General features: G+C 61.1%; 2 protein-coding genes across 6 annotated transcripts in view; both read left to right on the forward strand.

Annotated features, from left to right (window-relative positions):
- Positions 1–5,743, forward strand: part of TET3 (tet methylcytosine dioxygenase 3) — a 32,241-nt gene extending 26,498 nt beyond the window's left edge. For all 5 annotated transcript variants that reach the window (XM_048290077.1, XM_048290078.1, XM_048290079.1 and 2 more), the window contains 2 exons: positions 328–664; positions 971–5,743. In XM_048290077.1, coding sequence (XP_048146034.1) covers positions 328–664; positions 971–2,709 — 2,076 coding nt within the window. In that variant the 3' untranslated portion in view covers positions 2,710–5,743. The remainder of the gene's footprint in view (positions 1–327; positions 665–970) is intronic.
- Positions 5,744–10,466: 4,723 nt separating this feature from the next.
- BOLA3 (bolA family member 3) lies at positions 10,467–12,402 on the forward strand. Its single transcript, XM_048290055.1, has 4 exons — positions 10,467–10,544; positions 11,230–11,353; positions 11,519–11,607; positions 12,268–12,402. The coding sequence occupies exons 1-4, from the start codon at positions 10,515–10,517 to the stop codon at positions 12,331–12,333; spliced, it is 309 nt and encodes a 102-aa protein (XP_048146012.1). The 5' UTR covers positions 10,467–10,514; the 3' UTR covers positions 12,334–12,402.
- Positions 12,403–12,459: the final 57 nt, after the last annotated feature.

A 12,459-nucleotide genomic window follows, 5' to 3' on the forward strand; every position in this document is an offset into this window, starting at 1 on the left:
TTGGGGTGCTCCTTTTTGAGGGTCTCCATCCCCAGTAGTCCCACCCTTGTGACTCTGGGTCCTTGGCATGGGCACACCTCACACGAGCTGCTCAGAGCCCCCCGCCCCAGCCAGACTTGAGCATGGTGCTAACAGGGACCAGCATCTGCTTTTGTCCAACCCAAACCCCATGGGAGGTTTCCAAATACCAGCTGGGGACCGGAGCAGGCTGGGGGGATGCCAGGCTGGTGCGGCTTCACGTCAGTGTGGGGAAGAAGTGGGAGGTTTGGCTCGTCCAGCACAGGCCACATCCAGCAGCATCCCACTGACAGCACCTGCTCTGGCCAGGTCTGCACGCTGACGAAGGAAGACAATCGTGTGGTGGGGACAATTCCCGAAGATGAGCAGCTGCACGTCCTCCCCCTCTACAAGATGTCCAGCACGGATGAGTTCGGCAGTGAGGAGAACCAAAACGCCAAGGTGGGCAGCGGGGCCATCCAGGTGCTCACGTCCTTCCCCCGCGAGGTCCGCAAGCTGCCCGAGCCCGCCAAGTCCTGCCGGCAGCGGCAGCTGGAAGCCAGGAGAGCTGCTGCGGAGAAGAAGAAGCTGCAGAAAGAGAAGCTGATGACGCCAGAGAAGATCAAGCAGGAAGCGCTCGAGCTCCCCACACTCCAGCCAAATCCAGGTAACGGGGGCAGAGGTGAGGTCCTGCCGCCCCAAGCCGCCCGGAAAGCGCGTGAGGGGATGGGGATGTGGCTGGGGGCTTTCTTGGGCTGGTGTGTTGCGGTGCTGGATGGCACCTGGGTTCTCACGAAGGTGTGAATCGATGCCAGTGCCCCAGGTGATGGCAAGGGATGCCAACCTCTGCAGTTGGCTGGCAAACCCATCACCGTGGGATTTCTGAGTCTGGCCGAGTGTTTTGGGGTCCTGGCTCCCCTCCGGTGGCTTCCTCGGCCGGCAGGTCACGGGGGCTGTATGTGCTGTCCCACAGGTATGGCGTTGAAAGGCGGGATACCCCCGCAGCCGCTGAAACCTTCCATCAAGGTGGAACCCCAGAGCCATTACAACGCCTTCAAGTACAACGGCAACGCGGTGGTGGAGAGCTACTCGGTGCTGGGCAGCTGCCGGCCCTCCGACCCATACAGCATGAACAGTGTTTACTCTTACCATTCCTACTATGCACAGCCCAATCTGCCTTCCGTGAACGGGTTTCACTCCAAGTTCGCGCTTCCCTCCTTCGGGTATTACGGCTTTTCCAGCAACCACATGTTCCCCTCGCAGTTTCTCAATTACGGGGTGCCCGAGAGGAGTGGGAGCAGCTGGGTGAGCAATGGCTATGAGAAGAAGCCTGACGTCTCGGCACTGCAGGAGAATCTCAACCACACCTACGGGAACACCAATTTCCCCGAGCCTGTCCCGCACAGCGTGCGGAGCAAAAACCATCACCAGCGCACCTACGAGCGAGCCAACCGCTACGCCAGCCAGCAGAAAGCAGCGGCGGCGGCGGCCGGGGCGCACAGGACTAGCTCGGGCTCGGAGGAGGCACCGTCGTTTGCACAGAACTGTTTCGGCAGCCGGCCCATCAAGCAGGAGCCTCCGGACCCCCCGCCCGCCATCGAGCCCCTTCCCAGCGCAGCGGCCATGCCCGGCACTGGCTTAGCGCTGCCAGCCGTCCCCGCGCACGGCACGGCACCAGAGCAGCGGTGGAGCCCCTTCAAAGCGCCCCGGGGCACGGCTTCCCCCGAGAGGACTAGCACGGCCGAGGGCTCGTGGAGCGCGCTGGCGCCGGGCTCGGGCGGGCGGGAGAAGCTGAGTGCCTTCGACGCTGCCGTGCGCTTGCCACCGCCGGAGAAGCAGTGGTCCAACGTCCTGGCGGGGGAGCCGGCGGCAGTGGCGGCGCATGGCTCGGGCTTGCTGCCGAAACCGTGGAGCCCCTGCAAGCTGGGGGAGACGGCGCTGGCTGGCGTGGGCACCCCGAGCCTGCTGGGGTCACTGGGATTCAGCTCGGCTCTGCCAGGGCTGCCCAGCTTCCCCAACGAGCCATGGGGGTCTGTGAAGGTGGAGGAGCAGAGGACACCGGCACCCAGCCCGGGGCTGCCGGAGAAGCCGTGGGAGGCAGCGGTGGGGGAGAAGGGGGCGGCAGGGCCCCGCCAGGAGAAGCCGTGGGACCCCTTTGGCCTGGAGGAGGATCTGCCAGAGAAGGCGGTGAAGGAGGAAGAGGACGAGGAGGAGGAAGAGGAGGAGGAAGAGGAAGAGGAGTGGTCGGACAGCGAGCACAACTTCCTGGATGAGAACATCGGCGGCGTGGCCGTGGCGCCCGCCCATGGCTCCATCCTCATCGAGTGCGCCCGCCGCGAGCTCCACGCCACCACCCCGCTGAAGAAACCCAACCGCTGCCACCCCACCCGCATCTCCCTCGTCTTCTACCAACACAAGAACTTGAACCAGCCCAACCACGGCCTGGCGCTGTGGGAGGCCAAGATGAAGCAGCTGGCGGAGCGGGCTCGGGCCCGGCAGGAGGAGGCGGCGCGTCTGGGGCTGCCGCCGGACGCCAAAGCCTTTGCCAAGAAGCGCAAGTGGGGCGGCGCGTTGGCGACCGAGGCGCCCAGCAAGGAGAGGAGGGACTCAGTCCCCACCCGGCAGGCGGTGGCTATCCCCACCAACTCCGCCATCACTGTGTCCTCCTACGCCTACACCAAGGTGACGGGCCCCTACAGCCGCTGGATCTGAGACGCAGGCAACCGCCGTGGCCCCATCTTACCTCAACCCTCAGCAGCGCCGGAGCCCGGCGTTGCTTCGTGGTGCTTTCTCCTCGGGCGTGGGGGAGAAGAAAACAAAAGTAAATAGACAAAACCGAAGCGAAACACAACAACCACAAAAACAAAAATCCAACCCATAGGAAAAGAACCAACGCGCGCACTCGGGAGCAGTGGAGCCAGCGCGGGCTCACGCCGTCGGAGAGCTGCGCCCAGCGAGGAGTTGGCAAACCAAGCAAATCTTGGTTGAAGAACCCAAGAGGAACGATGCTGTTTGATGATTTTAGGTAATCTCATATTTATATCTCCATGTTTTTTAATCTAGCCTTGGATGAATTTCCTAGCGTCCTTTCGCAAGGAGAGGTTTTTAATTCCACTTAAAATGGCCTATCTGTTGGATTTGATTTTATTTTATTTTTTACTCCGACGACAACGACGAAGCCGATCTTCAAAAGAGAAGCCAACATTGAAAAACCACCCTAATCATGAATCCAAACCAACCCGAACACCAAACCAGCTTAAAGGCAAGAGGTGACTCCCTCCAGCTCCGACGCATGGGGGCTGGTGGGACCGTGTGCTTTACTGTCAGCCAGACACGCTGAACATCCAATTATTTTTATTCCAAGGACCTAAAAATACCAATTTTGCAGCTTGAGGAGTCCTTTCTTACAGCAATGGGAGCCCGGGAGCAAGCGGGCTGTCCCGGGACGGCGCGTCTTCGCTCGGCTCCTCGCCTCCGGCGGGATCGGTTCTGCCGCGACGGAGCAAGCCGGCGTCTTTCCTGGCGCCGGAGACCTCAGGACACGTCCGGGCTGGGGAATGCCGCTGCCGGGGGGCCGCACTCGGGCTCGGACTTGGGGCTCCTTTGCCCACGGCCCCAGGGTGAGCGGCAGCGGTGGCATCTCCATAGGAGCCGACGGGACAAAAACAGAAAAACAAAAAATACAAAAAACAGGAAAAAAAACCACAAACCAACCCCAAACTGTGAATAGCGAGTGTTGCTCTCTGTACATCACTGTTGCTAAAGTCTGGTGCTTTCCGTCTCCGGGGGACTTTTCTCCGTGCAATCGGCTCTGGGAAGAGCGAATCCCAAGACTTGGCTGGCCAAAACCCCGCCGGTCCGCCTTCCCTGCCGGTGCCGGCGAGCCGCGGCCAGCGCCGCTGGGGCTCGGTGCTCTTTCTCTCCCCGGGTGCCATCCCTCCTTCCTACGGATCACCGTTCTTCCCGCAAAAAAAACCCCAACAAAACGAAACAAAAACCCAACCCAACCAATAAACCCAGCGACGACGACAACAACCGCGTGGTGCTTTTCGAACACTCTCAGTCGAGACTTCCCGCCTGACGCCGGAGCCGCGCCGGGACGGCCGGCGGGCGGCCGAGCTGCCCTGCGGCTCGCTGGGAGCGCGGCGTGGCCGGAGCCGGGGGCCGGCGTCCCCGGGGGTCGTTGCTTTTGCACTTTGAGGTGCCTTTTGGAGAGCCAGCGAGGCAGCGCCGACGCCGTCACCGTGCAGGATCACCTCGTGTTTACTGTCACCCTCCTTCCTCGCGCACGGGCACGGATCAGCAGGATCTCGGTAAAACAGCCTGAACATTTACGTGGTCTGATTTTAAACCTGTAAATAGGGAAAGAATTTTTTTAAAAGCACTTTCACCTAGATTTAAAAAATGAAAGCGAAACTTAAAAAGCAAACAACTCCCCTCTTTCCTCTCCCCCCCCAGCCCCCAACTTGAAGCAGTATGTTTTAAACAAGATTTTCGTGGGAGAACTGTAAATACTGGCAGAATATTTAACATGCTTTGTCCGTCCTTCATCATTAATGAATTTTTTTTTTTTTTTTTGGTTCGTTTTTTAACCGTAATCTGTAAAGTCGCGTATATTTGACAAGGAAACTCAACGAGCTATTCCCGCTTTTCTTATAAATACCCAATAGCATATCAGGATTGTAAGAGTCGACGGCAAGTCAGATTTTAGGGATGCCGGCGGGCGATGCCGGGGACCCGCCGTGTCGATGTGGTTCGGAACGCGGAGAGGGGACCCGGCTGATCCGGGGCCGGATTCGGGTGCCGGCCCCGTTGGCATCGCCCGGGGGTCTCTGGCTGGCGTGACGGGGGTGCCTTGGAGCTTCGCCCAGCGGGGTGAGCGTCGGGAGGAGAAGGAGCGTTCGGAGAAGGCGATGGTCCGTGTAACCTGTCTAAGTCCTGCTTCCTCAGAGGTTTTTCGGTGCAGGGAGGGGTCAGTCCGGCGCGGCGTTGGCTCCGGCGGGTTCATCCCGGGAGAGCGGGGAGCTGCCGGCGCCGCGGGTCGGGGGAGCGAGAACTGCTGCAGTCTCATGTTTTTACACTACATAACGTCTAACCTACCTCAACTCTCAGTCATTACAAATTCGCACGCTTCAGACTTCTACACAAACTCGAAATCTATGCACAGCTCTTTACCCCTTGCTGCTGAGAGGCTGTTTCCAAGCAAAATCTTTTCCTTTACCCGTCCCGGCGGCCGCGCTCGTCCCGCCCGCGCCGAAGCCACGGGGGTCACGGAGCTCGGGGGGAGGGATGTTTTTAATCGCTTTGGAGTGGGATGTGGGGACCTGATTTTGCAGCAGGTCGTGGCCACAATGGTGCTAGAACAACACCCACGGTAGAAACCCCAGGGAGGGCTCGGCGCGGGGAGCCCCGACCGGCTCCGTCATCCCGCTTCGGTTTTTCTGGCCACGATGCTTCGCCTCGGGCAGGAAACGGGGGATGCAACTTGGGTCCCCCCATCTCGATGCTTTCGGGATGAGGCGTGGGAAGGAGAAGGAAACCAGAATCCCTGAGGTGCCTCAATTGCTGATTTTTCCTTTTAATACTGGAGTACGCTTTGTGGGCTCTATAAGGCATATTTTTATTAAATGAAATCTTGTAATACAAACGGTGCTATGGTGTTTTAACAAACTGTATCACGCTTCTGCCTGATTCCATCTCGCTGAGGTGCTACTAATGTATATAATGAAATTAAGGAACCAAGATTTAAAAAAAAAAAAAAAAAAAAAAAAAATTAAGAAGCAATGTCGTTGAGAAGGAAGTTTACTTTTCCGGAGCGACAGCTCGAGGCGTGCCGGGAGCCAGTTGGGTTTATGCAAACTGAAAGAGGTGCCGCGTCCGAGGCCTGCCGCCGGCCGGGGTCGTGGCGGAGCCGTTCCCTGTGTGGTGTGGTCCTGGGATGAGGTGCTCAGAGGTGGCATCCGGGCGCGGGGCTCGGCCAGGTGTGTGGTCTCGGTGCTTGGCCGCAGTGTTCGGCCGGAGTGCTCGGACATGGTGCTCAGACATGGTGCTCGGTCACACATCGTGGGTGTGGTGCTTGGTTGTGGTGCTCGGCCACAGGTCATGGACGTAGCGCTTGGATGTGGTGCTCAGGAACGGTGCTCGGTCACACCTTGTGGGTGTGGTGCTCAGACATGGTGCTCAGGCACGGTGCTCGGCCACACGTTGTGGACACGGTGCTCGGACGTGGCGCTTGGCAGTGCGTTCAGAGCCGGTGCGTGGACATGGTGCTCGGTCCCGGTGTTTGGCCACACGTGATGGACGTGGTGCTCGGACGTGGTGCGTGGACACGGTGCTCGGACATGGTGCTCGGACATGGTGCTTGACTGCGGTGCTCAGACATGGTGCTCGGACATAGTGCTCAGACATGGTGCTTGGACATGGTGTGTGGACGTGGTGCTCGATGTGGTGCTTGGACGTGGTGCTCGGACACGCATCATGGACATGGTGCTCGGGCACGGTGCTCGGACGTGGTGCGTGGCCATGGTGCTGTGTTTGGTGCTTGGACTTGGTGCATGGACATGATGCTTGGGCATGGTGCTCTGCTGTGGTGCTTGGACATGGTGTGTGGACGTGGTGCTTGACCACAGTGCTTGGACATGGTGTGTGGACATGGTGCATGGACATGGTGCTCGGGCATGGTGCTCAGCCATGCATCATGGACATGGTGCTCAGCCGTGGTGCGTGAACACGATGTGTGGACGCAGTGCTTGGCCAGGGTGTGTGGACAGTGCTTGACCGCAGTTCTCGGACATGGTGCATGGACATGGTGCTCGGGCATGGTGCTCAGCCATGCCGCCGTGGACGTGGTGCTTGGACGTGGTGCTCAGACATGATGTGCGGACACGGTGCTCAGCCAGGGTGTGTGGACATGGTGCATGGACGTGGTGTTCGGGCACGGTGCTCAGCCACGCACTGTGGACGTGGTGCTTGGACGTGGGTGCTCTGCTTGGTGCTTGGACTTGGTGCATGGACTCGGTGCTTGGCCACGTGTCCTGGACGTGCTGCTCGGGCACGGTGCTCTGCCGTGGTGTTCGGACACAGTCCGTGGACGTGGTGCTCGGCCACGATGTGACTGACCATGTGTTGTGGACGTGGTGCTTGAGCACGGTGCTCGATGGTGGTGCTCAGGCACGGTGCGCGGACACGGCGCTTGGCCCCCCACCATGGATGGGTGCAGGGACACGGTGCTCGGGCATGGTGTGTGAACACAGTGCTCGGCCGCGGTGCTCGGCCACGGCGTGTGGACGTGGTGCTGAGCTGGGGTGTGTGAACACGGTGCTCGGCCGCGGTGCTCAGCCACGGCGTGTGGACGTGGTGCTGAGCTGGGGTGTGTGGTCACGGTGCTCGGCCGTGGTGCTCGGCCACGGCGTGTGGACACGGTGTCTGGGCACGGAGCATGGACACGGTGCTCGGGCACGGAGCATGGACACGGTGGTTGCCCACCCTGCACAGGCACTGGGCACCCCCATGGCACCCCGATGGGCACGGTGCTGACCAGCAGTGCCGGAGCGCGGCGCCGGTGCGCAGCACTGACCCCCAGCACCACCCGGCCAGGCCCGGTCCTGGCACTGCTCCCCCGCAGCACCAACCCCATGCTGCCGGCGCCAGCCCCGTGTCCAGCCCCGTGTCCAGCACCGTGTCCATCCCATGGTCCAGCACCACATCCATCCCTGCGTCCATCCCCGTGTCCATCCCGTGTCCATCCCTGTGTCCATCCCTGCGTCCATTCCCGTGTCCATCCCGCGTCCATCCCGCGTCCATCCCGCGTCCATCCCGTGTCCATCCCGCGTCCATCCCGTGTCCATCCCTGCATCCATCCCGCGTCCATCCCGCGTCCATCCCGTGTCCATCCCGTGTCCATCCCTGTGTCCATCCCTGCGTCCATTCCCGTGTCCATCCCGCGTCCATCCCGCGTCCATCCCGCGTCCATCCCGTGTCCATCCCCGCGTCCATCCCGTGTCCATCCCGCGTCCATCCCGTGTCCATCCCTGCGTCCATCCCGCGTCCATCCCGCGTCCATCCCGTGTCCATCCCGTGTCCATCCCGCGTCCATCCCGTGTCCATCCCGTGTCCATCCCGCGTCCATCCCGCGTCCATCCCCGTGTCCATCCCCGTGTCCATCCCACGTCCATCCCACGTCCATCCCGCGTCCATCCCGCGTCCATCCCACGTCCATCCCCGCGTCCATCCCGCGTCCATCCCGCGTCCATCCCGCGCCTATCCCGTGTCCATCCCGCGTCCATCCCGTGTCCATCTCGCGTCCATCCCGTGTCCATCCCGCGCCTATCCCGTGTCCATCCCGCGTCCATCCCGTGTCCATCCCGTGTCCATCCCGCGCCTATCCCGTGTCCATCCCGCGTCCATCCCGTGTCCATCCCGTGTCCATCCTGTGTCCATCCCGCGTCCATCCCGTGTCCAGCCCCGCACCGTCCTCTCTCAGCCCCGCGCTCCCGCAGCTCCTCGCGCTCGTCCCCTCCGCACCTCGCCGCTCTCTCCCCGCCCATCCCGCTTCTGCCCGGCTCTTTCTTTTTCCCCTTTTCCCGAAACCTTTCTGGTTTTCCATTTTTTGGGGTTTATTGGTGCTACTTCCTCCCCCGTGGGCAGCAGCCCCCCCGCGCCCCCCAGGCAAATACCTCAGCCCCCCCCAGCCCCCGCGAGCGAGTCCGGGGTGAAGCTTTTCCGAAATCAGGGATCCTTTCGCAGCGGTGTTTCCTCCTTCATTTTTCCCCTCTTCGTTTTCGCCCTCCTCTCTTTCCCTTTCCGCCCGGGTTTTTCCTCATTTCTCCGCATCCTTCAGGGATTACAAAACCGCCGGAATTTCAGCCTCATTTGGATTCCGGGAGCGAGGAGTTGGTTTTTTTTTTTTGGCCGGTGGGGTTTTTTTATTACTTTATTATTTTGGTTTTTATTTTTGCACCGCGGCGCGAAGGAAAAAGAGGTGGTAAATCCAAATTTAAAAACCAAGCGCCGTTTCTTCTCGGATTCGGGAATTCGGTCGGAGGCAGGGCGGGTGTTTTGGCGTTTTCGTTGGGCTTTTTTTGGGATAATCGAGGTGGGGAGGTGGGACGGCGACAGGTGGAGGGGGGAGACACCGCAGGGGTGTCCCGGCGGCTCCGAAAAATTCACACTTGAAGATTTCTTGGTCGGCTCGGGACTGTGGTTACTTGAAATGAAGTTTTTTTCCGGGGCGGATTGAGGACCGGTAGATTTTTTTCCCATGTCTCAAGGCAATAGGATTAATGTGTATTAAACTGTAGATACTTCTAGGACCGTAAATTTATGCTGATAATTTTATTTTGTATAATTTTCCCTTTTTCTTTTCCCCTTCTTTGTGTTGTTTTTCCCCCCTTAACCTTCTTTTCTTTTCCCCTTTTCCCCAGTGTTTCAGTAAATTTATTTTTTAGGATGCCTAAAAATTGCAAGTTTGGATCCTCCCCCTCCCCCCTGGTTTTGGTTTTGTTGGTTTTTTTTTGTTGTTCTGTTGTTGTTTGTTTTTTTTTTTTAATTTGTATTTTATTCTGAGTTGGCGCGGCCGCGGGGCCGTGGGCTGTATTATTCCTGATATCTTTAAAATATTGTGGGTGTTTTAATAAATTTTATATTTATTTTTTGCACTCAACACGAGGCTTCCGTGGCTTTTCTGCTGGAATTCCTCCTGGAATGGGGCTGGAATTGGGGGGGAGAGGGGCGGGGTGGGGCTCTGGGTGTGGGAATGGGGGGCAGGATGGGGGTCTTTGGGATTGGGGGGAGCTGGATGGGGCTCTGGGTATGGGCAAGGCGGGGGGAGAGCAGCATGGGGTCCTTTTGGCGGGGGGGATCAGGATGGGGCTCCATCTATGGGATGGGGGGGTCGGATGGGATCCTCTTGGGGGGTGGGCTGCAGGATGGGATCCTGGATTTGGGAATGGAGGGGAGGGGCAGGATGGGACCTTCTTTATGGGCACGGGGGGGTCAGGAGGGGGCCCTGTGGGGAGGTCCGGAGGGGGCCCTTTGAGGGGGCAGGATGAGGCTCTTTGGGGGGGTCAAGAGGGGGCCCTGCGGGGTCAGGAGGGGGCTCTTTTGGAGTCAGGAGGGGGCTCTTTTGGGGGGGTCAGGAGGGGTTTTTTTGGGGGGGATCAGGAGGGGGCTCTTTTGGGATCAGGAGGGGGCCCTGTGGGGTCAGGAGGGGGCTCTTTTGGGGTCAGGAGGGGGCTCTTTGGGGGGGGTCAGGAGGGGTTTTTTTGGGGGGGGTCAGGAGGGGGCTCTTTTGGGATCAGGAGGGGGCCCTGTGGGGTCAGGAGGGGGCTCTTTTGGGGTCAGGAGGGGGCTCTTTTGGGGGGGTCAGGAGGGGACCCCATGAGAGGGGCGTCGGGTCCCCGCCAGGGTCCTCCGAGCCGCCAGGGGGCGGTCGGGCGGCGCAGAGCTGGCCCCGCCCCTGCTGCGCTCGCCGCGCGCTGATTGGCTGGGCCGAGGGTGACCCCGGCGCGCGCCCCGGGATGGCGGCGGCGGGGCTGGGCCGGGGTCCGGTGAGTGTCCATCAGTCCCCGTGTCCGTGTGTCCTTGTCCCTGTGTCCCTCCCTCCCTCCTTCCCTCTGCCCGTGCCCCCCTCCCGGCCCGTCTCCCCCTTGTGTCCCCCCGGTGCTGGTCAGCGCGGCCCGCGCCCCCTCACGGTGAGAGTCCCCGGGCCCGGGGAAGGTCCTCACCGCCCCCTCACAGAAAGTGACCCCTCCCCGGGGCCCCGCTCTGGGGGAGGGTGCCCCATCTCCGCCTCACGCCCATACCCCCCCTTGGTAGCCCTTGTGCTGGGGTCGAGGAAGCGCCTCCCCCTCCCCTCGCCCCGCTGCCGGGGAAAGGCCGCTCCCGTTTCCATCCCTCCTTCTCCCGTTTCCATTCCTCCTTCTCCCGGTTTCCCCACCATCTCCCGGTTTTCCCCCCTTCCTAGTACCCCTCCCCGTGCTTCCGCTCCTCACAATGTCCCCCAGGCACAGGTAGCCCCCTCCCGCCTCCTCTCGGTGCCAATGGAAGGCAGCCCCTGTTTCTCTCGCCCCATCCTCCGGTTTCTCCCCTATCCCCCGGTTTTCCCCTCCTTTCCCCCGGTGCTGGTGATCAGCCTTCCCTCCCCTTCCCGCCGTTCCCCCTGCCGGTGAGCGCAGCCCCTGCGTGTATTTGGGGTTCCCCCGGGCTGTTTCTCAAGGCTGTTTTGCCCCCCAGCTCTGGCTGCGCTGCCGCTCCTGGCGCAGCTTCGCCTCTCACACGGATGGGGAGTCGCGCCTGGCCCGGGTGCTGCGGGAGAAGTTCCCCCGGGCCTCGGCCATCAAGGTTGTGGATATCTCAGGTACGGGAAAAGCTCTTTATGGTCCCAAACCAGCCCTGCGCTTCACGGGGGAGGAGCCGAGTCGGTCTCCAGCCCTCCCTTGGCTGCGGGGACCCCCAGGAGGGTCAGGAGTGTGGGGGCACGGAGGTGCCTCGCTGTGCTCAGGCCTGGGCTTGGCTTTCTCAGGCGGCTGCGGCGCCATGTACGAGATCCACATCGAGTCCGAGGAGTTCCGGGAGAAGCGGACGGTGCAGCAGCACCAGATGGTCAACCAGGTGAGGGGGCTCCGGGGGTGCCCTGGGGCACCGAGTGGGTGTGAGGGAACGGGAGCAGGGCCACGACGTCTCAGACTGCAGCACTTTCCCCTATAATGAATGTAGCCCTTTTTTACCACCCCAATCATCAGCACAACCCTTCCCTGGTTATTGAGGAGACAGCACAGCCCTTCCTGGTAACGGGGCGATGAGTGTGCAGTTAATTCTGGGTGCTGTGTGTGCACAGACACCCGTGGGTGCCCCACTGTGAGGGGCTCAGCACAGCCCACCCGTCCTGGGGATAAATAAATCAGAATCACAGGATCTGCTGAGCTGGAAGGGACCCACTGGGATCATCGATCCAACTCCCAGCCCTACACAGACACCCCAAAATCCCGCGCTGGGAGCGGTGTCCGAACGCTCCTGGAGCAGCCTCGGGGCCGTGCCCATTCCCGGGGAGCCCGGGCAGTGCCCGGCACCCTCTGGGGGCAGAACATCGCTGGGCTGTTGTGCAGGGTCCCCAGGCCTGCAGGGCAGTTTGGATTTGGTGCAGCAGCCCTGCAGGGTTTGGTTTGTGCACAGGGGTGTGGCAGCACCAGGAGTCCGTGTGACTCTCTCCGGTGCTCCCGGGGGTGCGGCCCCTGGCCCAGAGCTGCCCTGAGAGCTGTGCTTGCCTTGCAGGCCCTGAGCGAAGAGATCAAGCACATGCACGGCCTGCGCATCTTCACCTCGGCCCCCAAGCCCTGAGGCTGCTGGCACCACCAATAAACGCTCCGGGAGGGGCCCAGGGCTGCCTCTCCCTGGATGTGAGCTCCACCCAGTGTTGGGTTTTCACTCGGGGCCCCGTGGGAGGGGGGAAGAAGAGGAGCAGCC

Source organism: Corvus hawaiiensis, chromosome 36 (genome assembly GCF_020740725.1).
Source record: "Corvus hawaiiensis isolate bCorHaw1 chromosome 36, bCorHaw1.pri.cur, whole genome shotgun sequence".
NCBI lineage: Eukaryota > Metazoa > Chordata > Aves > Passeriformes > Corvidae > Corvus > Corvus hawaiiensis.

What these genes read in the sequence shown, in the direction of transcription:
- BOLA3 (XM_048290055.1), top strand. Translation starts at nt 10,515, where the DNA reads ATGGCGGCGGCGGGGCTGGGCCGGGGTCCG. An exon ending in CGGGGCTGGGCCGGGGTCCG is followed by an intron (nt 10,545 to 11,229) that starts GTGAGTGTCCAT and finishes TTTGCCCCCCAG; the next exon opens with CTCTGGCTGCGCTGCCGCTC. An exon ending in AGCACCAGATGGTCAACCAG is followed by an intron (nt 11,608 to 12,267) that starts GTGAGGGGGCTC and finishes CTTGCCTTGCAG; the next exon opens with GCCCTGAGCGAAGAGATCAA.